Below are 26,943 nucleotides of genomic sequence, written 5' to 3' on the forward strand. Positions count from 1 at the left end.
AACTGTCAGTTTGTGTAGCCAAACGAGCATGACGTCACGATTTCAATAGCGACAATGGATTGCGTGACGTCATATTCGCTCGGTACACTCTAATTTGACGGTAAAACACACTAAAATTAAATTGCTCAACCATGTCTCCGCGAGTCTATGGAATCTATAGTGTCTATACTCAGTAGTTTAAGTGTTAATAAACTATAGAGGACGAATGTCGCTGCTGTTACCTTTGTTCTCGTTCGCAAACATGCCGGGTACCTATCTGTCAAACTGCATACTTTTTCGCTTTGACACTCATATCCCTCCCTATCTCCGCCAGCAAGAGATGTTGCAACGGCGACGCCAGCGACATTCTTCCTCTATAGTTTATTAGCTCTATTCTTCTCCCAACTGGGGAAATTTTAACAGTGATCGTTCAGCTTACCAGTAGACAAGTTTGCTGCATATAAGGGTGGATGTACCAATTGTGGCACTACTAAGGAAAACTATTTGTACAAAAATCACGAGAAGACCAACGAATGTCATCAATATGTGAAAAAATAACTAGGTTTCCACACTTTACAGGAAAAATATAGAAACGGAGCCAAAACTACTTTTAGTATTTATTACAGCGTGTGCCAATGATAGGAACCCTGTACCAATTATGGTTGCATTTTTTAACTTCCGTTCCTTTTCGCACTATTTGCATGCATTCCTTATGGGATTAGCCATAATTGGTACACTATGGCGAAAAAGGGTGCAAGGATGCCGAAATTTTAAGGAAAATGAATTATTTCTACCATAATTTGAGCAAAATGTGAAGTTTAAGGTGAATATACAGGGGATACTCAAAATAACTGGGACAGGTAAAACTTTCACTTTTAAAAAAATGTTCAACTCGCTGTAACTTTTCGAAAAGGGCATCAAATATGCTCAAATTTTTACTGTAAGTTGATCAACTAGTTGTGTATCAGTGGTCAAAATTTGAGAAAGATCGGGCCATTCTACACAAAGTTATAAAGATTCTAGAAATAGATATAATTATACGATGGCCAACTTTCAGCTATTATATCTCCGGATTCAATGAACCGAATGCAATGAAATTTTGATCATTCATGACTCATATAATGAACTTTGAAAAACAGTTTACTTAATTTGAAATTATTAATAAGAAAAACAGTTATGGCGGTTAGAATAAATGTATGTTTTTTTAGTAAATTTATCTATTTTTTATATGCATCCCATTACTTTTTCAATTTAATGCCGATTATTTTGTTACTTCCTTTGAAAACATATTCATATTGAAGTCGATTAGAGGGAATTTAAATGAACTATAATTACTATCTCGAATTTTGAAACGATGATGAAATTTTGGATAAATTGGTGGTATGTTGGAAAAATAAACCAATCGTAATAATTTTCTTTCGTGTAAAGAATTTTAAGTTTAGTCAAATGTTTTTATTAGCTCATTATATAAGTCATAAATGATCAAAATTTCATTGCATTCGGTTCATTGAATCCGGAGATATAATAGCTCAAAGTTGGCCATCGGATAATTATACCTTTTTCTAGAATCTTTATAACTTTGTGTAAAATGGCCCGATCTTTTCCAAATTTTGACCACTGATACACAACTAGTTGATCAACTTACAGTTACAGCGAGTTGAACATTTATTGAAAAGTGAATATTTTACCTATCCCAGTTATTTTGAGTATCCCTGTAGAACGAAGCAACACCTTGAATTTTCGAAAGCACAAATCTGAGGAACCAAACATCGCACCGAGATGAAAAGTTGATCGATTGGTCACCCGCTGGTGGTGACCAATCGATCAACTTTTCAGCTTTGTGGGATACTTGGTTCTTCAGATTTGTGCTTTTGAAAATTCAAGGTGTGGCTTCGTTCTATATTCACCTTAAATGAGTGCAACCATCTTTTGTAAGCGTGATCTTGTTCACAATTTTTTTTCTTGTTGGTTTACACCGTTAGGGTGAAAATCAACTATGGCGAATGATTGGTACTATAACCATAATTGACACACTTACCTTATTACGAAAAATATAATGAAGCACTTCATAGGCGCCGTCCACAAATTACGTAACGCTCTAGGGGGAGGGGGGGAGTCCAGCCGAGCGTTACGGTCCATACAAAAATTTTAGGAGTTTCATACAAAAAAGCGTTGCGGAGGGGGGGAGGGGGGTCGAAAAATTCCGATTTCAGCGTTACGTAATAAATGGACGCTGCTATATGCATATTAAAATATAACATATTGTAGTGGAACCTTACAAATGCGTAATAAATTAGGACATCACAATTGGACAAACACAAACAAAACATATATTTTGCCCAGTTACCTTAGTGGATAACAATTTCCGATGACAGGATGACGAGGTTTCATTAATGTTGTTGGTCCATCAGTCAATCCTGTAATCGTATTTTCTATGGTAGGTTGCCTTTCGTTCGCAGCATTTGTTGCTTTCATAGCTTGAGTTTCGCCTAGGAATTTCTAATCCTAAGGGGCATCCCGATTCGGGTTTCATCATTAGAGTTCTATAACTTGAAGTCTGTGCCAGGGAAAGGTTTTCATCTCTAGTACTTAATCACGGCCCGAAAGGGCCTGAATGTTGGCAATCGAAATAGGATTGCGGGCCTCTATTCTGCCAGAGCCCTATAAATGTGCATTAATTCTAGGCGAATATTTACAAGTTAAAATAGCACATTCAACACAAAAATAAAACTTGTAATAATATGGCGCCAAAGATAGTACACAGAAATCTTGGCTACTATTTTTCAAGGCAAACTGCAGTGATGCCCATCGAATAGTGTAATCCAGGGGTTCTCAAACTTTTCTAGACTGCGACCCACTTTGGATTGGAATAGAATTTGGCGACCCATCAGCAAGTTTTTTTTCCAAAAAAAAGGTAATTTAAGAAAATTAGGACTAATTATATTTTATCGCTATGGTTGTGAGATATGTTGTTGACGTAGTAGGCCTTGCCTCGGGTAGGTTAGTTACACCCTTGACAACCCTTGTTATTTTTCCTAACAGTCAGTTCTTGACTAGACTCCGACCAGTGTGGTCGGTAATAAAGTTACTCCGAAACTTACCCGTGTCCGTTTCATTCCGAAGCTCCCACTTCTACATATGCTTAAGTATATGAGTTAAAAGTGACTAATTCAAGGTTGCGATTAGCTTGAGTTACGTAACATTTACTTCATGATAGTTTAAGTTTTTTTTTTTTAATATACAACGTTCATTTTCTGATAATCAAAATAAGGTTAAAATACCCAAGAAATATGCTTCTGTAAAACATGTGCCTTAAGGCATTGAGATAAGCTGGTACGCTTCTAATAAAAAATGAACCTTTTTGACTCCATGTATGGTATGTGGGGGCAAGATGGGTCAGGGGGCAAGATGGGTCAGTACCGTTTTCAACCGTACTATTTATTTTTTGAATCTTTCTATAATTTTCCCAGATGAACGACGTGGATACACAAAAAAGTGATTTTAAGTGATTTAAGTTTTCAAAGTTTTTTATGGCTACCTGAATAAAAATATTGTACTTCTGAGAATAATCTACCGATATGTTTCAACACTTCTTTCATGTAATCTATACGTATGTGAAGCTTAGATGTATAGAGAAAAATTAGAAGATCTAGTATTTTTTGTTGGAGAAAAATCGAATTTCTGATAGCTGACCCATCTTGCCCCCGTAGAAATGAGGTGGGGCAAGATGGGTCATGTTTTGACAATTGTTTGTCAAGAAGCAGGTTTCAAACTGTATGACCTTTCTATACCCTTATATCATAGCTGATTAGTGTATCTGGAAGTCGTGATAGAAAACAGAGAAATGCTATTTATATTCAGAATGTTATAGGGATCCATTTCTTAGGTGACCCATCCTGCCCCCACTTACCATAATATTGTAATACAATGGAACTCCACAGATTTTTAGGAATTTGGCACACATTCAAGTATAAAGAAAATATAAAATTTCAACAAGGACTTCGAAGATATGATGGCAATTTAATCCTTCTGCAGAGCTTTAAGAATTTTCTTTCGATTTCAGCTATTTTTTATAGGTAGGGTAGGTAACACAGCGTAACAAAAATTAACTTTTTGTCTGTCTCAAGAGCAAACTTATGTGTCTCCGAAGGATTTTGGGGCGCTGAATCCGAATCCGGGCTCAGATTTGCTCTAACACGTCACAATTTCGAGCTATACCTCAATTTATAGGGCAAAATATGCGGTTTTGGGCTTTTTTGACTGCATGCCATTAAGCAAGGAAATTTTTTTTTAAGCAATCAAAAGGTTAATTGGTCAATTAACATCTAAATTAACGACTCATGCAAAATATTTCGTTTTTCCTAATCAAATTTAATAGATTAAAGCATTTTATGTTAGCATGAAAACTTGCATGCAACTTTTGGAGGGTGACTTGTATGGGAAATATCGCACCTAACATAGATCGCTTAAAACTGTCAAATTCGATTTGGTATAACGAAATATTTTGCATGAGTCGTTAATTTAGATGTTAATTGACCAATTAACCTTTTGATTGCTTAAAAAAATATTTCCTTGCTTAATGGCTTGCAGTCAAAAAAGCCCAAAACCGCATATTTTGCCCTATAAATTGAGGTATAGCTCAAAATTGTGAAGTGTTAGAGCAAATCTGAGCCCGGATTCGGATTCAGCGGCCCAAAATCCTTCGGAGACACATAAGTTTGCTTTTGAGACAAAAAAATGTTGCGCTGTGTAATCATGAATTGAACCAAATTGTGGCTTTCTGAAGCAGCGGCACATTTGATCGATTTTTTCATCCACATGGAAATAATTTACTACGGTAAGGTCTCAAGTATATGAAAGCCACGGGTATTAGCTTTCCGTAAAGTGGCAAAAAGTTAACATTTGCACCAAATTTCATTGAGAAATTCAATTATTTGTCAATAGTGATTTTAATCTTAATTTGAACCATCGTAATCATAATTTGAACCAATTTTAAACTAGATTTGAACTAGTGGCGGCAGCAGCTCGAGCAATTCCCGCAACAGCCAATTTCATGCTAAACAACTAAAAATCACATGGATCTGCTAATTCTCATAACTCTTTTTCATTAGGCAGTGGAATTTCAGCTCAGAATGTTCGGAATTCTTCAGGAATTCGAAAACTAAATTTGGAATTTTCCATCGCCCAAGAGTAAACAAAGCAACCGCTAGCGCAGTCTGCAGGCCAACACTGGAAGCTCGCCCCCATTCACTAGTTCAAATCTAGATTTCAAATGGTTCAATTCAAGATAAGATTATCCAAGTAAGAATTACTTAAATTTGATAATTTTATGACAAATAATGCGGAATATTATTCGGTTGGTCGATTCTACGATAAATAAGCTTTCATTTGACGTGTTCACTTATTGCGTGTGATACAATGCATGAGCTGTACGAGTGCACCGAAAATGTGCTTTCTCTGGGGGGGAATGGGGTGAATCACAGTGATTTTTTAATTGCCAGTTTTCCATGACAAAAACGCATTTTTCAATGCATTTAAAGTCCATGTTATCAGGTTTTATTACGGAAAGCTGTTTACCATCTTTTTCGGGACAATATTTGCCTAAAAAATACGTCGTTTTGATGAATTTTGAAATGGTTCAAATTAAGATTACAATTTGACTAGTTCAAAGTTTGATTTCTTACCCTAGCTTAACCGAAGCCTTTATAAATATACATATGTTTCGTAGACATAACCAAAAAGTCGATGGTTTGTTTTCAAAATCCAGTGCTTTTCCGCCTGATTTTTGACATTCCGACTTTTTGTAATTCTAACTACTGAAACTATCAATAAAAAATTATTCTTAAATGTAAACTACAAGCACCAATCTAACTTGAACTTATCCTTCAAGAACAGAAAATTTGGAGGATTCTTAAACATTCACAGAATTTTAGACCTTCTTATAATGAATTTCATCGTTAGAGACAGATTTTAGAATACAGAATAGCTTCAATACTCGATTTGATTCGACTGTGACTCATAATACAGAAGTTTGGAAAAAATCAGTCTTGTGCATTATCACCATCATAACACAAAAAAGCCGCAACATCAACATTGCCCTTCTTCCTCCATCAACGCTACAGCCGACCGTCTCTATGTTGCTATCGAACACATTGGAGACGAACGCATTGATACGGTGGCTGCCGCCGCCACGCTCTTTCTCTGCAAATCTCTTGAGTAGCCGAACGCTTCTTAATCGTCGTTCCGACGCAGAGCTATGTCACTCACTGCTGGGTGACTCTCGTCTGAAAATGCCAGGATGAAGGTCAATTTATTAATGCCGTTTTTCTTTTTGAACCTGGGTTGGAACTGGATTGGCGGAAAATGTGTAAACAAACAAACGTCAAACAAATTCAAACAAACTTTAGTACAAGCGAAACCGAAGTCGGGTTGGGGTTGAAACTGTGATCTCATCCAGTTCCAACCCAGGTTGGAACTGGATCAAAAAGAAAAACGGTATAAGTAGTATTGCATGGCGCAGCAAACACAAACATAGCACGCCCTATGAATAGAATGCAAAGCGTAGAACAAAAACTCGCTTCGGTGTTTCATCGTGTGGTTCGAAAACAAGAGACGATCGCTGCTGTTGGATGTGGTTGACTCTGAATTGAACGAGGGTTGGCTTGAGTGGCTTTTGCGTGAATCGATTATGTTTTGATGGACTGCGTTTGTCGTATGAAGTGATGGTTAGAGCGAGTGTCATTCGACATTGACCATCCTGAAACTGCACAACCCTGGAAAAAATCAAAGAGGAACCAAAGTTAAGGAAGTTAAGGAAGATATTTATTACAATAACGCCTAAACCTTCGCGACCCACTAAAAATCAGCCCGCGACCCACCAGTGGGTCGCGACCCATAGTTTGAGAAATCGATAACTAATTAATGAGGCGTCCTATTTGAATGTGGTGTTCGGTAAAGTTGTAGCTTATAGAGTAGCCAAGGGTACCAAGGGTTAACTTACACTCTAAGGGCCGATTTCTTCACCCTGGCTTAGGCGTTAAGCCAGGTTTAACTATATGGGTAAGCTTGGCTTACGAGTTAAGCCGAGGTGAAGAAATCGGCACTAAGGGCCGATGTCTGGGATCGAACCCATGACCATCTGCTTACTTACAGTTTTATAGGGAAGAATTCACAAATCAGCCATTTTTATCTCACTTCCATCCACTTTCGCACTTCATACAACGAACTTAGCTGATTTAGTATGGTTTTATATACCATTTTCTACCATAACTTTCTAGAACTTAGACCGTCCGCAATGCTGTTTTATTTTGTATGGCGAGTTTTAAAATTTTTAAAACTCGCCATACAAAATAAAACAGCATTGCGAACGGCCTTAGTTTATGAAAATTTCATAACCATTTCTGTGTCTTGCCTTTCAACTATCAAAGAAGGAATTGAAGTTGTGCAAAAAATGACGATGTGAATAAAAATCCAACTTAGATTTCATTTGGAAGGTGATCCCAAACTTTTGCATGATGCAACATACTAAGGGGTAACCCCATACTTTTGCATTGTGACTTGTAAACCTAACTCGATAATTTAAATTATGTAATGAATTTTTCCGCTAAAATATAATGAATGGCTCTCAAAGAGGATAGAAATAGGGTTCTAATGCAACTTTGGTCGACCCAATTTTAAATTAAACGGAAAACAATTTTTCGTACAGAAAAACATGTGTTTAGGTAAACTTTTTATTACTATGAATTTCATAAGAATGGTAAGTACCTACGAATCAAATCTAACCCTTTATCTTTCAATAGAGTCTAAGAACATGTAGATTGAATGCAAGGTGACTGAGATATGACCCAAATACATTTCCATGTTTTGAGGGGGTGACCCCAAACTTTTGCACGGGAGTGCAACCCCACGTCTGCACTAGACAGAAATGTCTTGCCATTTTGCTGCCAGAAAGAGAAAACGTTACAGAAGTGATCAACACCGCTGCTCTCCATGCAGACGGTAGGAGAACATTTCTGTCATGACACATCTGTCCAGAAAAAAGACATGACATTTCTGTCTAGTGGAGAAGTCGGGTAAGATTCCAGAACACAGGGTCAACTATTTCTCATTATTGTCGAAACAGATGTTTGATTTCTTGTTAAATATTGCTTATCCAGCGAAATCATCCAACCTCAAGACAAAGAAGACCTATTCTGCAAACGTCAAACTGCTGCACACTTTAAGAAGTATGCACACAACCTTGCAACAAAAATAAATACATAGTCGAAAATTTAAATTATGTTTAATGACGTTCAGCTGCATACAAAAGTGCTAAAACTACACCTAATATAGTTGAAAAATAAGTTACATATTGCGGCAGCAATTGTGACTACATAAACCATAAATGGATCAATTTTCATTATTTTTGAATTTTATGGCAACCAAGTGAGTGAGTGCATTTAAGTAGAGGTGGGCAAAACGGCTCACTTCAGTGACCGGATCCGAAGTGGATCCATCACATAAGTGAACCGGATCTTTTGAGCAGATCAGCGGTTCAGCTATGGAATGAATGACCAAGCTTCACCGAACCAAATGGGATTGCTTCCTTCCAGTTTATTCTCTCAAACATAGCAGCCCACACTCATTCTCTTGATCCGTCATACCCGCATTATCTCTCTCCCAGCGCCAGCACCACACAACACACTGGATGCTGCTGAAGAACCGAACGAAAGAAATGATAATGTTGAGTTCGTGTTGTTCGGATCAGCTCTGTCCGAACCGGACTGCCGGTACTGCTCTTCCGCTTGAGCTAAGAGCGAGAGATCGTGTGCGTTGTTTGCGGCTGCATGGCCAGGGGGAGGAAACCGGACAACCGCTGTTGGTTGCGTGTGCTTGGCGCGAAAAAAAAACATGCTTTGGAAATAAACCAGAGCAAAACAAAGAGAACCTATCGGTTCTTTTAGGCTCTTTCTCACAGAAGCATGTAAACTAGTGACCCAGCTCTGTCTGTAAAAGATCTACGGCTCACTCACTCACTTTACAGATACGAATCTTTTGAACGGGTCCGAATCCCTCCCTATTTCCGCCACTAAGAGATGTTACGGTAGCAACATTCTCCCTCTAAAGTTTATTGCCTCTATTGTTATGTGTCTCAGAAATTTGTTTTGGTAGCTGTCTCTTAGTCTTTCTTGCCTTTTGGCTTTTCCATCGTATCTGCTAGGTTTTTCGCCTTTGGACTTTTCTGCCTTCTGTTCTTTCCGCTCTTTCGGTCTCTTCTATGAGCGGTCAATGACGACCTCAAATTCTACACTCAGCCAAATAATCTTAAGATTACCATGAGGCCTAACTTATGAAACGCCCTTTAAATAAATCATAATAATTCGAATGAATTTCATAAGGTCGCTCTATGACAAAAAAAATCGTCACACAACTTGGCTTTTTTTTTTATTTTTATTTATGTGTATTTTAACATAACGCTAATTCTACACTCAAAGTTTGACTTTTATACATGTTAACCCTCTAATACCCAATCCCGCCTTTAGACGGGGTATAGTTTGAGCATTTTTGTAATTTTTGTTTCGTGGAAAATCATTTTTTTTTATATTTTTGGTTGATATTTAGAACTGTTCTGTACACTCAGCGAAAAAAACTAGCGAAATTCATCGAAATACCTTATGAAAATTTGCTATAACTAATTCTTATGGATGACATAAGAATACCTTATGAAAATTGATCGTGCTATGACAAATTTCATAAGATAGATTTATGAAAAGAACAAAAAAATCTTGAAATGATGCAGACTGGATTCGATCCATGAACGTCGAGATCATCGAGCCCGTGTTTTATCCACACGGCTACCGACGTTTGAGAAAACCATGATGCTAAACATGAATAAAAGCCAAGCTGTGAAACGATTTTACATCATAGAGTGACCTTATGAAATTTATCCGAATCATTATGATTTATTTAAAGGCTGTTTCATAAGTTGGGCCTTATGGAAATCTTAAGGTTATTTGGCTGAGTGTATATCTCAAAATGGTTTTTGGTGTATTTTAGCGTATTTACATTTTTTTAAAATCATTGAAAAATTGATATTTTAGTCACCTTTTAGAAGTCATTGTTTATTTTGTATTGAATCGCTACAATTAACATATTTTATTTTTTTCCCAAATCATTTTATCCTTGTTTAGTACTTTGAGGGAATCGAATACACTCTAAAATTATTTTCCTTAAAATTACACGGAAAATAAAATTTTCTGCGAAAAAAAATTGAAATATTAATATTTCAACATTTATCATAAAATCTCAAAATGTTTTCATCTCAAAAAATCTGTTCCCCAAATTGGCTTCCAGGAAAAATATAAAAGTGTGGGGATGTTCAAAAATAAAAATTAGAAAAATCAAAAACTGAAATTCACGAAATCGAGAATTAAAAAGAATCATAATCCAAAACATGTTCATATCGATTTTAGATGACAAAAAATGATATTTAGATCAAAATCAAAAATTTGGGTATTAGAGGGTTAAGCAATATGGTATTCTCAAGCGTCGGTAGCCGTGAGGATTAAACACGAGCTCGGTAATCTCGATGTTCATCGATCGAATCCAGTCTGCATCCTTTAAGATTTTTTTGCTCTTTTCATTAGTCTATCTTATGAAATTTGTCAAAACTTATGTCATCCAAAATTTTTAATAATTATAGCAAAAAGTCATAAGGTATTTTGATGAATTTTGTTATGGATCTTTCAACATTTCAGTGGTGCATAACATTTTAACAGATTGAATTTGTTATTGGAGTCTTCAAGTTTGGTCTGTAATGCCTTTCTATGTATGATTGTACGACGGTCTGTGTGATTTTCTATGAGTTAATCAATAGATTAGACTCAATTTCATTAGACGTAATTTTATTTAAATGATTACAATTTGTTTCAGCTTTACCCGCAGTAAGATACAGCGAAGGAGTGCCAAATTTTAATGCCCCTCAAAGCACTGTTCCAAACGGAAGCGATTTGCCACGTAAGTATCATTATACCAAAGTATCAATCAGACCATCCAAATCGAAAAAAGTTTACCACCCTCATTCTTGTTTACGGACGTATCCACTTTCGAACGTTTTTGGTTCGATCGAATCAGTAGGCCATTTGATTTTGCTGGCGTAAACGGGAATGCGAACGATTTTCGTTCGAAAGTGGATTCGATCGAAAACAAAAATGAGGTTCGATTGACCGAACGTAAAACATAATTCAAAAAATCACACTCCACAATTTTATAATGTAATATTCATCATATTTTGCATTGAAAGTCTTGAATTGAGCTGCATTTTGGGTCTGGCTTAAATGGTTATTTATGCAACAAGTTGCAAAATGATATTTTTTTCAGCACGAGTCGTACATTTATCCAACGAGGCTTGCCGAGTTGGATAAATACGACGAGTGCTGAAAAAATCGAGTTTTGCAACGAGTTGCATACAAAGTTTTTTGTAATTGCAATAAATATCGAATCAGTATCACTTTTTCTGGCTACACGAACATGTAACAAGAGGAACCACGTGCCAGCACTCATACGCGTCAACGTGGTGCTTTTGTTCGATCAGGTAGGCTATGATTCCCCATAATATGGATGCTACTGGTATTGACATGTTTTGGCCAAAAAAATTAGCTGTCTTTACCTGCTGCTTCATGAGTAGAAATCCTCTACATAGAGATGAGCGGAAGTTACATACATCGATTCGGCAACGCTGTTTGTTTTGGTTTACAACAGCTGCCAACACTTGCTACAAAGCTAGATGTTCAAACTTTATGCGTGACTTCGTTGTGGTTCAAGTTGTTTTGTTTACATTTTCTAATTATGGTAGAATTTTTTTTTTCAATTTTTTGTTGAAATAGCGGAGCAATCGAAGAAATCTGAAATTCAATGCAAAAGTGTTACGCTAATCATATCGGCAGAAGTGAAGCAAGAAGCAGCAATGGAAGTTTTTTCGACAAGTGCCGCAACAAAAGTGTCGTCATAAGCATGAGCTTTTGAAAGCAGAATCTATAAATTTTTATCTTTTTACTAAACATACATATGCCGCCAATATCTCGATATTAAAAATAAATTATTTTAATTTATTCAGTTCCGATTGCAATACCGTTCAAACGACGCCTTCCTACGAACGATAAGCATGTTCATTTGGCTCACACTTTGACAGTTCTCTCTGCACGATTGGCTTACAATGGCCGCCTCCGCAGATCTCTATAAAGGCTCCCCCAAACCAAGGCGACTTTTCCGGCGACACGATTTTTTATCGCCGCGATTTTTCTCAACGACTATAGCGATAAATGCGTCGCATCAACCATCTACACCAACGCGAAAACTAGTCACAAACAAAACTTAGTCGCCCCGCGACAGCGACGAAAACTGTGCATGCAGCGACCAGCGCCGCGACACACCGGCGACAAGTACAAAAATCGCTGCACTGTCGCTTGTCGCCTGCGACGACGTCGTCGCAGTGTAGAAGGTCCCATTCAAATCAGTGCGCAGCGATTTCGCGACAAAAACATAGCGACAAAAAGTCGTGTCGCTGGAAAAGAGTCGCGTCGGTTTGGGGGAGCCTTAATGTAGGATTACTAGGTAATACTCCTCAAAAGGGGGGGGGGGGGGGGGGTGGGGGGTCATGGCGGATAGCTCATGGGGACCAACTCCCACGTCTTGGGGAGATGGTCCATCAGATGGTTTAAATCCGAGACAAATCGATGGATCGTACTAGCGTAAGTTTAAAAACACTATAATAAAGAAAAAAACTACGGCGAACAGCATTTGCTGAGTGTTACACTAAAATAGAAAAGAATGTTTGATTTGAATTTGGAATGAGTATATTTCAGTGTAAAAGAAAAATGTAAAGCAATGAGTTTTCCGTGTATGTGATAGGAGTTAGTTGTGTAGAGTTTGAGGAAATTTGGCTCAGTGCGAGCGGAAACAGATAGGAAAGAGATAGAAGAGTAGGAAGAAGGAAAATTCAAAAAGTAATAAAAACGCGCCGTGTTCAGACGTGTTTCAGTTTGCTAAATAAATTTCGTTAATTTAATACAGTCTACTCGCTTTCCCATCCCTGATAAAAAATATCATAAAAATACAATAAATTTTATTGTTACAACATCATTTTTTCGGAAAATATTTTTATTTTATTATTTTTAGTTTTACAATAAAAAATGGTGGTCGTTATGTATCTTAACCATACAATTTTGAGAAAATTTTCATACATTTTTTCGCGAAAAACAGTAGAATGTATTGTGTTTTTATGAGACATTTTTAGGGCATTTTTCAAAAGAAAACAATATAGGTGGGGCTGGCTCACCGTCACTTCCGGTCCGCTTTAGTGCTTTATGCAGGCCAGGTGTTGTTCTAGTTTTTCCAACTGTATTGTAAAGCATGAGCGGTGATCCTTGGCTATCGGACGGCATGGTTAATGAAAATGCGAGAACTGGTATAATTCTAGGAGGCCAGGGAACCGGTTCAGGGACCACTTGTGGGACAATGTTCTCTTCAGTAGCTGGTTTGATAACTGGAAAATTATCCATGAAATTCAACGAATTATGATGCGCCACATGGTAGGGTCATATAAATTCAGGGAATTGGTCACATTTCCGGGGCCTCGGGAATCGGTTTCAGGACCACTGTTGGGCAGTAGCGGGCAGAAGATTTTGTTAATTTATTGTTCGACCGAGATGTAATTACAAAATTCCTGTAGAATAGAGGTACAGTTAGATATTATAACATGTATAGGTTTGATAATCTTACTATGGTGCTTGCTACCACTCAACTTATGTTCGTCGAATTCAAATTTGTAGTCCTCGTATTGTCTAGTCTGTTAAGAATTGCAGTTAATATCGAAATCCTCATGTCTTTATCGGTTTGTTCGCTCACCTATACTATCAGTAGTCAGACTCGTATGCGCTGTCCTGCTTTAATTAAACCAATTCTATGGCTCACACTAAGGACTAAGGAATATGTAGATTAGCATTATTGGCACGTCTTAAATCACAGCAAACTTACCCAACAAGTTAAGGAATGTGTATATAATAATAATGTTTGTGTAATTCAACAAATTCAGACAAAAGAAATCATTAACTATAAGTAAACAATAATAATTAGGGTTAAGTTTCTGTGCACTTCATGAGGAATTATTCGCTTACTTTTAGATATAGAATCCGAAAACTAGAATATTTGTTATGTCGAATTCAATAAACTTAGTATAAATATTTAACTAGAAAACTCATATAAACCAAACAAATTAATTTGAGGAGATATATTCCGAGCGTTTGCACTTTAGCAGTCTTCGCGTGATTTGCATATTCGATTGTTTTGCAGCACTCTAGGATATCGTTCGCTGTCGAAGGTACAGAGCCTGTCAGTGTCAGACGTCGTTGACGGCAATGGGGCACGAAGAGTTCGACGGGCTGTTAGACGTAGCGCAGTTAACACTCTCCCCCGGAATGCGCTTCTGGATTCCCTGAAGCGTATTATGACAAACGCCTACGTCAAGAACGGCGATTTTGACCGCTGGCCGCTCGTAAATCCCGGTAGAAGTCTGGATCGTAGCGCTTCGTACTTGTCCATCACTCCCTCGTTTGCTGCCAATGACCCTTCCTTTAGGCCAAGTGTTGCGGGGTAATTTGGGGTCCACTAAAATGACGATGTCACCAATTTCCACTGGTTTCACTTTTTCAAACCATTTGGTCCGTCGAGTGATTAGTGGCAAATAATCTCGAACCCACTGTTTCCAAAACTGATTCGCCATGGTTTGGGAAAGCTGCCAACAGTTTTTCAACACTGAAGAGGTGTCGTCGAACGCAACCCATGATCGTAAACCATTGCTTGAACCCAGCAAAAAATGGTTGGGGGTTAACACCGGTGATTGATCGTCGTCGATAGGAATGTTAGTTAGCGGACGAGAGTTAATAACGTTTTCCACTTCAGCCAACATATTTTCAAGAACCTCCATAGATACGCTTCGGTGTGATTGCAGCTTTGCAAGGTTTTGCTTAACACTGCGAACAAGGCGCTCCCACGCTCCGCCCATATGCGGTGACGCAGGAGGGATGAACGTCCAAGTTGTATACGGTGTAGTGAACTCTGTCGCGAGCCGCTCGTGGTCGATGTTCTCGACTGCCACCCTAAGTTCTTTACTTGCTCCTATAAAATTCGTGCCTCTGTCACTGTATATGACTGCTGGAACACCTCTCCTTGCCGTTACATTCCTAAGCGCCATAATGCATGAACCAGTAGTTAAGGAATGTACGATCTGGAGATGGATGGCACGTACAGTAAGGCAAGTCGCCAGTAGAACCCATCGTTTTTCCTGACGCCGTCCGACGCTAACTATTAATGGCCCAAAATAATCAACGCCCATGTGTGTGAAGGGGCGAGCATAAGCATCTAGGCGGGACAGGGGCAAATCACTCATTAGGGGTGCTTGTGGTTTAGCACGCTCGTTTTTGCACAGCTGACAGTCCTTCCGAATCCTGTTGTATGTTGCTTTCAAGCGAGGGATGCTGTATCGTTGTCGTAGCTCGTTGACAACCGTATTGTGATTTTGATGATGGTACTTACCATGGTAATGGGCCACGATAAGTTTGGTAATTTGATTTTGCCTTGGGAGGATTATTGGATTCACTGCATCTGTGTCGATATATTTGCATGCGATGGTTCTACCACGCACGCGTAATACACGGTGTTCATCCATAAACGGACAAAGTCGGTATATACGGCTATTCCTTGGAATTGTGGTTTTCTTGTTACCGGACATTCCTACATCCGATAACACTGCTACTTCATCGGCGTATGTACTACCTTGGGCTACCCGGTACAGATAATTTGCAGCTGCATTCAGTTCCGATTGTGTCAGGACTCCCGTATTTTTGTGTTCTGGTGTTGGTGCTCTCAAGTTTCTAATGAAGCGAAACACGAACGCTGTTCTACGCAGTAGTGATGTCCACTGGGAAAATTTCATTGGGTCGATGATTGGTGTTGGCATCAGCATATGTACAAGCAGATGCGGGCGCAGTTCTGCTTTAGTTTCTTCTTTGGTATGCTGCTTTAAAGGCCATTCGGTAGCAGATTTCTTCAAAAATTCCGGTCCATTGAACCAGCGGCTGGTCCTAGACATATCGGGAACCCGTTTCCATTTCGTTCCTTCGTCAGCAACATTTTCTTTGGTCGGTAGCCACTGCCATTCGTTCACTTCCGTAGCTTCAAGTATCTCACTGATCCTGAAGGCTACAAACTGACTATATCGGCGATGATCCGATTTTATCCAACTAATGACGTCACTAGAGTCAGTCCAGAAAAATCGTCGATTAACTTTGATTGAGAGAGACTGCTGTATACTAGTCGCTAAACGAACTCCTATAACGCTAGCTGGAAGCTCAGACCGTGGGATCGACAGAAATTTTAGCGGCGCTACACGAGTTTTAGAAGCCACTAAAGCTGTTTCGATCCTATCTCCTTCGTGAAACCTCAGATATACAACAGCAGCGAATCCCTTTTCACTTGCATCGACAAATATGTGCATCTGGATATCATTGGAGCTTTCAACTGATGTAGCTGTCCTGTAGCATCGAGGAACTTCCACCATTGCCACTTCAGGAAGGACTTTCAACCACTGTAACCACAGCTCAAATTGGGTTTGTTCGATTGGATCGTCCCAAGTGATCGATGTTCTCCAAATTTCTTGCAAAATTGTTTTTAGAAACATCAAAAAATGTCCGATCAAACCTAGCGGATCGAAAATCATCATCAACGTTCTAAGCACCTCCCGCTTTGTTGGACGGCGGCTACCGGAAATCAAGTCAGGATCGTACCGCGGAGATATTTTGAACGTGAAGCAGTCTGAGGACGTATTCCACCACATTCCAAGAACTTTTTCGGTGCCGACTCCTTCAGCCATGTTGAATTCCTTTTCGATGATCTGCTGCTCGTTCATTGCAGCCAACACCTCAGGGCAGTTTGAAATCCAGTTACGCATATCAAAACCAGCCTCGGCGTGAATGTTTTTCACGGTGCATGCTAATTCCGTAGCCTCTTGCTTCGTTTCAACGCTAGAAAGCATGTCATCAACGTAATGTTGTTTGACAATAGCATTTACGGCGGCGGGATGCTCTTCTTCGTACCTTTGCGCATTTACGTTCTTAACATATTGCGCAATGCTAGGCGCACATGACACGCCAAATGGTAGCACCCGCATGGCGTAGATGCTTGGTTCAGTGTCCTGTTCGTTTTCTTTCCAGAAAAAACATAGTTGGGGATTTCCTTTCAAACGTATTTGCAGGTACATTTCCCTGATATCGCCACATATTCCGATCCGAAATTCCCGAAATTGAATAAGGACCGTCAGAAGCGATGACAACAAGTCGGGTCCTTTTAGTAACAACGAATTAAGTGAAATGCCGTTTGCTTTAGCGGCCGCATCCCACACAATCCTAACTTTACCAGGTTTGTTAGGATTCAACACCGGAAATATTGGCAAATACCATTTCTTTTGATGGTGTTCGTTTAATTCGCAATCTGTCACTTTACAAATGTAGCCTTTGGACAAATAGTCTGCGATCTTTGATCTCATTGTTTCTGAGAAATTAGGATCTCGCTCCATACGCCTATCAAGGCATAACCACCTTCGGTACGCCATGTGCTTGCTCTCTGGAAAACGAATGTGATCGTATCTCCAGAGAAGTTCCGTTTCGTAGCGACCCTCTATTAGCTGAGTTCCTTTTTCAAGAAGATCAAAGGCGCGTTGTTCATCTATCGACCGTAAAGCTTCCTCGGACTTATAAATCCCGAGAGTTTCGATGGCAAAGTAGTGTTTCATTTCTTTATGAAGGGCATCCTCGGTTTCGTTGTTACATTCACACAGAGTTATGGTGTGGACGTTGACGTGGCTGAGCTCCGAGCTTGTTTGAGAGTAGCTTCCGTAGAGTATCCATCCTAAACGCGTTTTAACAGCAATTGGCTGACTTGGCTTTCCCTCACGACTTTTCATAACATGACCTAGCTCAGCGTGGTCAAGGCCAATCAGTATTCTGGGACTAACATCATTGTAGGATGCTACTGGCAATCCTTGGAGATAGTCGAACTGCTGCTGCAAGTCGGAGAAAACTAATGTTTGGGGTCGAAGTTGTAGGCCATGAATAGTGTGTATCTTATCCATCTTGTATTTTCGGGCATCCTGTCCTACGCCTGAAATTTCTACGTCGACTAGTTGAGATTCATCCTCCACTCTCTTGGTTCCTCCGGTCCACTTTAGGCATAGCGATGATCGTGTACCAGTGATACCTAATTCTTCAGCCAAACTCGCTTCCATGAGCGTTAGCTCAGACCCGTCGTCAATGAATGCATACGTCTGCACTGACTTCTCTGGCCCATGCAGTACAATAGGAACAATCCTAAACAGGACACCACTGGTTTGTGTTTGATGAACATTGCAGTTTCCAGTATCGTTAATTGAACCTTCGGTAGTGGAGCTAGACATCGTTTGCTTCTCACTATGCAACATGGGGTGATGCAGAAAGGTGCAGCCGTGCACACCGCAAGGTTTCTGCTGTCTACATGATCCGTTGTGCTTCCGCAAGCATTTGCGACAAATTCTCCCTACACGCACTACATCCCATTTTGCGTCGATGCTGAGTTGTGAGAAGCGGGGACATTTGGCTATTGACGAACAACTACCTTTGCAAGCGACGCATTCTGTCATGTGTACTGAAGATGTTGCATGCGCTTCTCCTTGCTCTTTTTCTTGCATCTCACTGGACTCACTTTCGGAATGGACGTTAATGAACCCGTCGCTTTTAGTCCATCGATTTTTTGACGCTCCTGTTGATGTTTGCATGACCGTAGAAGCATCTTCAGCGATTGCATACAACCAGTGACTGAAGTCCACTAAATTCGGGGCTGGATTGTTTCTGGAGTACCTGGCCCAATCCAGTTTCAAAACGGGTGGGAGACGATCAATCAACTCATATTTTAAGGCCGCATTATAGATGAAGTCATCGACGCCACAAGCTTCGATGGTCGCGACGAGATTTTCAATTGTCAACGCAAAATTGACTAGAGTGTCAAATTTCTCAACTTGAGGTGGTGGTAAAGAACGTATCTTCCTGATCGACGCTTGAACGATAGCTTCAGGCCTACCGTATAACATTCTTAATGTAGCGATGACACTGGAGACATTAGATGGATGTAGCAGACGGCATCTAACGGCTTCCAAGGCTTTTCCTTTCAAGCACTTTCTCAATCTCAGCATATTTTCCTCATTTGAAAAGCCGCACATTTGCGTGGAGGTATTATACATTGAGAAAAATAAAGGCCAATCCTCAGGGTTCCCGTTGAACTCAGGTAACTCTTTCGATACAGCTTGACGTGCTGCTAATTGGCTGCGGTTCAGGATATACGCGTTGTCCTCGGATGCATTCGACTCCTGACATACGGAAGATGGATTTCGTGTGCCCCTTGGTCTTCCAAACTGTTGATTGCCTAGCTCAGATTGCGTCGTCACATGGTTCCGATTATGCATCTCCGACGTGAAAGGATGGCGAAACGACACTGCAGCCCGGAACGGTAGTGCTGTGCCGAACTGAGGTGCGGCTGTTTGGGAACCAGGAACTTGTAGTCTCGAAACCACGGGCGCAGAAGCAGACCCCTGATGAGAGCTTTCCCGCATCAACTCGAATCGATCATCTGGTGCTGTCACCGGTGCTGTATGGAGCTGGGAGTTTAGAGCCAACGTGCTGTGCTGCCGCAGGTTACTTCGATGGGGATCTTGTTGACGTGTTGCCATGGATGGTGCAACTGTTTCCCGCGGAGTAGATCGTAGGTTGGGAACAAAACTCTGCTGTGCCGTATGCTGCCCTCGCTGGGTTAACATGTTCGTTGGATCAGCTGCCTGCCTCTGATTACTAGGCTGACTAATGTTTGTTTTATATCCTTCAAAAGAAGAATATTAAAGATGTTAACAGTCCAAGGCTTGTGCAGTATCTGCTGTGTGGTCCAATGACCACCCGTATTTATACTACCTTAGGTAGACATCATGAATCATACCTAGATATTTAGGTACTGTAATGAATGGTATTTCATGTAGGTAGATATCGTGTGCGCACAACCATTAGGTAGACACTACAGTCCTCTCCCCTTTAGAAAACTTCAAAAAAAATAACATTATTCACCAAAATAATGATGACACAAATTAACTGACGAGTCCGTCACTTTCAAAGAACATATCTGTTCGTTAACAAAACTACAAAAACAAAAAGACGATTTCGCTATTCCAACATCGGCAACTTTACCAAAAAATACAAATAACACAAATCCATTCACCAAAACATAACATATGACAATTCCGCCACAAAAGAACAATTTCGTTCACCACAAAAAATAACATTTCGTTATTACCAAAACAAAAAGACAATTTCGTCAATGCAACATTGGCCAAAAAGAACATTTTGTTCACAACATAATGGCAATTCTACTATAAAAGAACAATTCCGTTCTCCACAAAAATAACAATTTGTTATTACAACAACCTGAAAACCAAAAGAAAATAATTTCGGAATAACTCAAAAGAAATTACACGTTCCTTGATCCTCGTCGCCACTTTTATATCCTTCAAAAGAAGAATATTAAAGATGTTAACAGTCCAAGGCTTGTGCAGTATCTGCTGTGTGGTCCAATGACCACCCGTATTTATACTACCTTAGGTAGACATCATGAATCATACCTAGATATTTAGGTACTGTAATGAATGGTATTTCATGTAGGTAGATATCGTGTGCGCACAACCATTAGGTAGACACTACAGTTTGCTCTCGCTTTACTTGAGAATAATTCGCGATGAAGACCTTCTTCAACTAGCCCGGAATCACAGTCTTCGCCGCAGTTCTCTGTATCCCGCAACCAACCTTGCACTTTGTACAAATGTTCGCTTCCCAAAATTTCTTCGCTGGTCACTGTTATGTTATCATCATCTGCTGCATCCAATAGTCGATACTTTTCTTTCAGATATTTTTGTTCTATTTGCTTCATTTCCTCCAGCATTTGTAACTGCCTATCCAGTTTTCGCTGTTCGCTGCGTTTGCTGCTTGTCTGGCTAATGGTTTTCTTCGAGTTTGGAGGATTTGAGAGTGGTGCTCGTTGTGATGTTTCAGAGTGGTCGTCTCTTGGAGCGTCTTCCAAGCGCGGTAGATTGATTTCGTTTTCCGAACACATTGGACAGCTCCAACTCTGATTAGCGATTCCACCAGTTACTTCCACACATGCAAAATGGTACCATAAATCGCAGCTGTCACATTGTACCATTTTGCTATTATCACGGTCGTTGCACATCTCGCAGTGACTAAACCGAGTCACCCTCACGCGAATAGTTGCATTTGGAGGTTTAGCACTGAAGCAGCCTCCCTGGAGTTGACGGTCGCAGTCTATTACTCCGGCTTCACCCAACGATGCTCGGTCCTTCAGCCTGTTGCTCTTTATGTGAGCAGCGTTAATGTCATGAGGAAGATCATTTACCTGAGCGCTCGACGGAAGAGCCACTTGCTGTGCAGCTGTTGCACTCGTCGTGCCTAGTACCGACGTCACCTCAATCGCTTTCGCTCCGCTAACTGCATTTTCCACGATAGTGAGATTGGTGATTCCGGTGACTACAGCAGCATCTGTAGTTGGATTTGCCGACGCTACATCACTCTTGCTTGCGGCAGCCTCATCTAGCTTCGATCCGGACGTAGGAGTTCTGTTAGACATCGTCTCTAATTGGTCGCATAGAATTTTGTAAAATGTTGGGCAGTAGCGGGCAGAAGATTTTGTTAATTTATTGTTCGACCGAGATGTAATTACAAAATTCCTGTAGAATAGAGGTACAGTTAGATATTATAACATGTATAGGTTTGATAATCTTACTATGGTGCTTGCTACCACTCAACTTATGTTCGTCGAATTCAAATTTGTAGTCCTCGTATTGTCTAGTCTGTTAAGAATTGCAGTTAATATCGAAATCCTCATGTCTTTATCGGTTTGTTCGCTCACCTATACTATCAGTAGTCAGACTCGTATGCGCTGTCCTGCTTTAATTAAACCAATTCTATGGCTCACACTAAGGACTAAGGAATATGTAGATTAGCATTATTGGCACGTCTTAAATCACAGCAAACTTACCCAACAAGTTAAGGAATGTGTATATAATAATAATGTTTGTGTAATTCAACAAATTCAGACAAAAGAAATCATTAACTATAAGTAAACAATAATAATTAGGGTTAAGTTTCTGTGCACTTCATGAGGAATTATTCGCTTACTTTTAGATATAGAATCCGAAAACTAGAATATTTGTTATGTCGAATTCAATAAACTTGATATAAATATTTAACTAGAAAACTCATATAAACCAAACAAATTAATTTGAGGAGATATATTCCGAGCGTTTGCACTTTAGCAGTCTTCGCGTGATTTGCATATTCGATTGTTTTGCAGCACTCTAGGATATCGTTCGCTGTCGAAGGTACAGAGCCTGTCAGTGTCAGACGTCGTTGACGGCAATGGGGCACGAAGAGTTCGACGGGCTGTTAGACGTAGCGCAGTTAACAACCACCATGTGGCTAATCCAGCCTGTAATATCTGATGTGAGTAATGATGTATTCACATCAAAATTCTACAACTTTTTATATATCGGGTAGATCATGGATCATAGAAAATGAGAGAATCTTTCCGGGGTCCGGGGAACCGGTCCCATGACCATTAGGTGTATAATGTTGTTTCCCTTAGTAGGTTTTAAAACTGATGATTTTTTTAAATGAAATTCTGCAAATTTTGATGTGTCACACGAGATGGTCATATAAAATGCCAAAATGGATCACATTTTCGGGGCATCCGGAACCACCAAGTGGCCAAACCTGCTTTTGATATTCGACATGATCACTGATATATTCGCATCAATATTCTGCAAATTTCGATATATCGCACGGTATGTTCACAATCAATTTAAGAATTGATCAAGTTTCCGGGGTCCCCGGAACCGGTCCTGGGAACCGGTTCCAGGACCACCAAGTGGACAATGTTGATGACTGATAAATGGTCGGGGTTCTGCTAAACCGAACCAAAGACCATTTTTTTTAAATTGAGTTTTCTTAACCATTGGGTGAAGAAAATAATGAACTTCGAACTTCCTTCCATGTAAAAATCCAGTGATTCTGACAGCTCTTTGTGGAGTAAATTCAAAATTTCTGTTTGGCAGAACATACAAAACATTATTTCGCATCCAACCAGAGTGAACTGTAAACCATTCCATAGAATCAGCGACATATTTTAGTTTTGGTTCAGGTGATGAACATTTCAAGTTCTCCTCATCGCCGTCAGATTTCTAACTTCTAACAGACTCATAGAAACAATCGTGAGAGAAATGAATACGTTGTTAGAAATATGGGTGTTGGAGGAACCAATTATGTTTCGATGGCGCTGCTCGCCATTTTTCCAAATCACATTCAGCCAGACCGAACCAAGTTCACAGCATCTTAGAATCAATTTACAATACAAAAACCAACTGGTTTTAATACCAGCGAAGAAAACCATTTTCATGGTTTTCTTCGACCAGCATGAATTTAAAGTACATAAATTGCTCCACATTTACATCTCAGGACCTCAGGGCATGCAAAGACATTGTTTGAATAATCGCTCTTGCTCTGTGCCTCCACATGCACCGGTTATGAAGAAAAAGCATGGGTGGGAAGGGCTGAGCTGTTCATATTTCAAACTATTTTGAGACCTTCGTGCTAGCATACTATACGCGTCCTCTTTGATTCATGTAGAGGATTGTGAGTCATATCGATTTCAACTTGATAGACGATGAAAAATCGAGATTTTGTTCACTATCCTACTGGTTTTATCTGAAACAAAAAAAAACACATTCAGCCAAACTGAATTATAAACCATTTTCTAATGTTTTTGATCGGCCAGAGTGAACTGAGTGCAAAGTACCAAGAAATAAAATGTAATTATATCAGTGATTCCAAATAATTTACATGTATTCTTCATTTCTGATGGTGAATGAAGGCTTGTAAGTTACATGTGTGCGGAAAAGTTTCAAATAATCTTCGCTGTTGTTTATTTGTGAGTGGTTGAACTTTAAGCTAAATTATCTCGGAATTATCTTTTTGGCGCTTAGTTCGGTTTAGCAGAACCCCGGCCAAATCTATATATGTATATAAAAATGCAGTGGCATACGTGGGACCGCGCATAACTTGCGAACGGAAGGTCCGGTTTTGGCCGTCTTAGTTTTGTTTTGTTAGTTTTAACCCAAAGAAGGTTTATGAGGCAAAAAACGTGGAAAAATTGAGAGTTTATAAAAATCCATCTTCCATACATTTTGACCGGGGACTTGGTCTTGGCTAGAAACTTGAAACGTCAAAAAACGTAGTAGGCAAGACAAAGTTTGCCGGGTACAGCTATAAAATTTTGCGAATTTTGTTGTCTCATACGGCAAGGTTATACAAACTGCGAGAATTAACCACACTCACGGGCTCTTGGGAACCGGTTCCGGGACCACCAAGTGGCTAATCCTGCCTCTGATATCTGATGTGAGCACTGATGTATTCGCATTAAAATTCTGCAAATTTCGATGCATCAGACAACATGATTATAGAAAATGCAAGAATTGACCACATTTCCGGGGTTTTGAAAACCGGTCCCGGAAACCACTAAGTGACCAAACCTGCTTTTCGTGTCTGATGTGGCCACTGATATATTGGCAACAAAATTTTGCAAATTTAGATATGTCGCACGGCATAATAAAAAAAATGTGAATTGACCACATTTCCGGGGTCCTCGGAACCGGCTCTGGGAACCGGTTCCGGAACCACCAAGCGGACAATGTTGTCTTCAGTTGCTGGTTGGATGAATTATCTATGAAATTCTACGAATTTTGATGTGTCATACGGCAAGGTCATACAAACTGCGAGAATTGACCTCATTTCTGGGGTCCCGGGAATCGGTTCCGGGACCACCAAGTGGCCAATCTTGCTTCTGGCTTCTGACATGGTCACTGATGTATTCTCCAAAAAATCTGCAACTTTTAATATGTCGCACGGCACGGATTCACCATATTTGCAAAATAGTCACCTATCGGGGGTCTCCGGGAAGCCGTTCCGAGGCCTCAAGATTTAGTGCCGTGGCCACCTGATAACCAAAACTCATCTGGTCAGTTAGATTAGTGGTTGGGGCAGTGTGATGCTGCTTTTCCCGGAGCAGTTAGCTCTCCAAACATTCAAATCAGCTGCATTTTCATAACTTATTGCGAAAAATACTCTCCTGCGAAAATGGCCAAACCATGGTCCCTCTGGCGTCGGTTCCAAGTGGCCACATCCAACTGAACTTTAGTTTTGAGCCGGATATACAAAATTTAAGCCCTAACGATAATTTTGAGTACAAAAACTTTATTATTTTATTGAGAACCCAACTAACATTTATTGTGAATGTAAACGTCAACAAAGCGTCCTCAATACGGCTTGATGCTGAGTTACTGTGTTGTACATATAGATGGAAGCTTCTATGCAAGCCCTATACCAATGAATCTGGCGAACTTAATCAGCCTGTATATGCTGTGCGAGAAGCTTCTATGCCACCAAGTCATAGCTCTTTTCTCGGCTCCTATGTAACTACTAACTGAATAACATCTTGAGAAGGCGCTTTTTCAGCCTTTTCGCAGTTGTTAAATAATAGTTATACGGCATCCCCAAACTAAACTTTTAAATATAATTAGGTTATGGATATCGTGACGCAATACATGTGGAACTGGAATTATCACTTTTAAAATTGAATAATTAAAGTACTTGCCGCTATTTGGAATCGAACTCCCGATCTCCGTATCCATTGGTCCCGATGATGTCCTCGCTGCCACACTGCTATATATAAATAACATAGAAAATAGCCCGTTTTGTTTTACTCCAGACAAGGCTTAATAATTGTGCCACAAGAAACCTTACCCAACTTCATCTTGCTGCAAAAGCTTGTGAAACGTCAAACGCAATAATGTTTACATTGAACAAGCTGTGTGATTGCGCCAACAGATTCTTCTTCACAGCTTCTAGCTGAAAGAGTGTTCTTTAAACGGCTACGAAGGGCTGCTGTTTTGTGTTTTGGCAACATTACAAAACGTACTGTATAAAAGCAGCTGTTGTAGTGGCTGGGACTCTTACTCGATTTGCACATCTTCCGGCATTGAATTAAAGTGCAATAAAAGCAACCCAAATAATTTCACAGCACAGAGATGGATAGCTGTAAAGAATTTGTGTAGTAGCTATATATCCCGCTTAAAGTTTGTTTTGACAATAATGTTTACATCCGACAAGCCGTGTTGGTAAACCAACAGTTTATTTATTAAAGATTCTAGCCGTAATGAAATCGCATAACGGCCTTTAAAGCGCTGCTGGTTTGGGGATTTGTCAGTATAACGAATTGTACTGTATAGTAGCAGCTGTTTTGTTAGTGGGGACTCCTATTCGATGTGTTCAATCAAGTTTTCACATCTTCCGGGAAAACTCCCGAAGTTGGAATAGAGTGGAGTAAAGGCAGCCCCAGTGACAAGCAATGGATTTCTGAAAACCGAGTTTGGTAGCTGGATGGTGCTTGTTTTGCAGTCGTGTATTAGCTTATGCTTTATATTTGACTAGCTTTCCTTTTATTCAGCGTTGACTGCTTTTACTCGATGGTCACACAACAGAAAGCAAATGACTGAAGCTTATAGCGCTGAAAATGTTAGTTGGGAAATGACTGTGAAATCGTTGTACCAAATCCGGGTCAATATGACCTGAACACCTTAAACGTAACTTTTTTTGAACACCTTCGGAAGGTTAAAATAATTAAAGAAGGTACCATAAAACGGGATGAATAGAAACAATGGGGCGAATAGAAACAAATAACTTTTTGTAAAAAGATGGCAATTATGTTTTAAAATTCATCAAAACTTAATTTGAT

The 26,943-nt window shown here is 39.7% G+C and overlaps 2 protein-coding genes across 8 annotated transcripts in view; one reads left to right on the forward strand and one right to left on the reverse strand.

Annotated features, from left to right (window-relative positions):
• Nucleotides 1-26,943, forward strand: part of LOC109405671 (protein ovarian tumor locus) — a 123,684-nt gene that overhangs the window by 28,516 nt on the left and 68,225 nt on the right. For 3 of the 5 annotated variants that reach the window (XM_029856451.2, XM_029856452.2, XM_062845957.1), the window contains exon 10: nucleotides 10,891-10,974. The exons of the other annotated variants lie outside the window; for them this stretch is intronic. In XM_029856451.2, the coding sequence (XP_029712311.1) occupies nucleotides 10,891-10,974 (84 nt within the window). The remainder of the gene's footprint in view (nucleotides 1-10,890; nucleotides 10,975-26,943) is intronic. 5 annotated transcript variants of the gene reach the window in all.
• Nucleotides 13,141-22,558, reverse strand: LOC134285359 (uncharacterized). 3 transcript variants are annotated; one of them, XM_062845941.1, is made up of 3 exons: nucleotides 22,006-22,558; nucleotides 21,880-21,946; nucleotides 13,141-21,823 (listed from the first exon to the last, which is right to left on the reverse strand). In XM_062845941.1, the coding sequence occupies exon 3, from the start codon at nucleotides 19,853-19,855 to the stop codon at nucleotides 14,354-14,356; it is 5,502 nt and encodes a 1,833-aa protein (XP_062701925.1). In that variant the 5' UTR covers nucleotides 19,856-21,823; nucleotides 21,880-21,946; nucleotides 22,006-22,558; the 3' UTR covers nucleotides 13,141-14,353. The 3 variants fall into 3 exon arrangements, 2 of the variants coding, with proteins under 2 accessions (XP_062701925.1, XP_062701926.1); XR_009996309.1 differs by having other exon boundaries at nucleotides 13,141-13,804; nucleotides 13,864-22,558; XM_062845942.1 differs by having other exon boundaries at nucleotides 21,880-22,558.

Source organism: Aedes albopictus, chromosome 1 (genome assembly GCF_035046485.1).
Source record: "Aedes albopictus strain Foshan chromosome 1, AalbF5, whole genome shotgun sequence".
Lineage (NCBI taxonomy): Eukaryota > Metazoa > Arthropoda > Insecta > Diptera > Culicidae > Aedes > Aedes albopictus.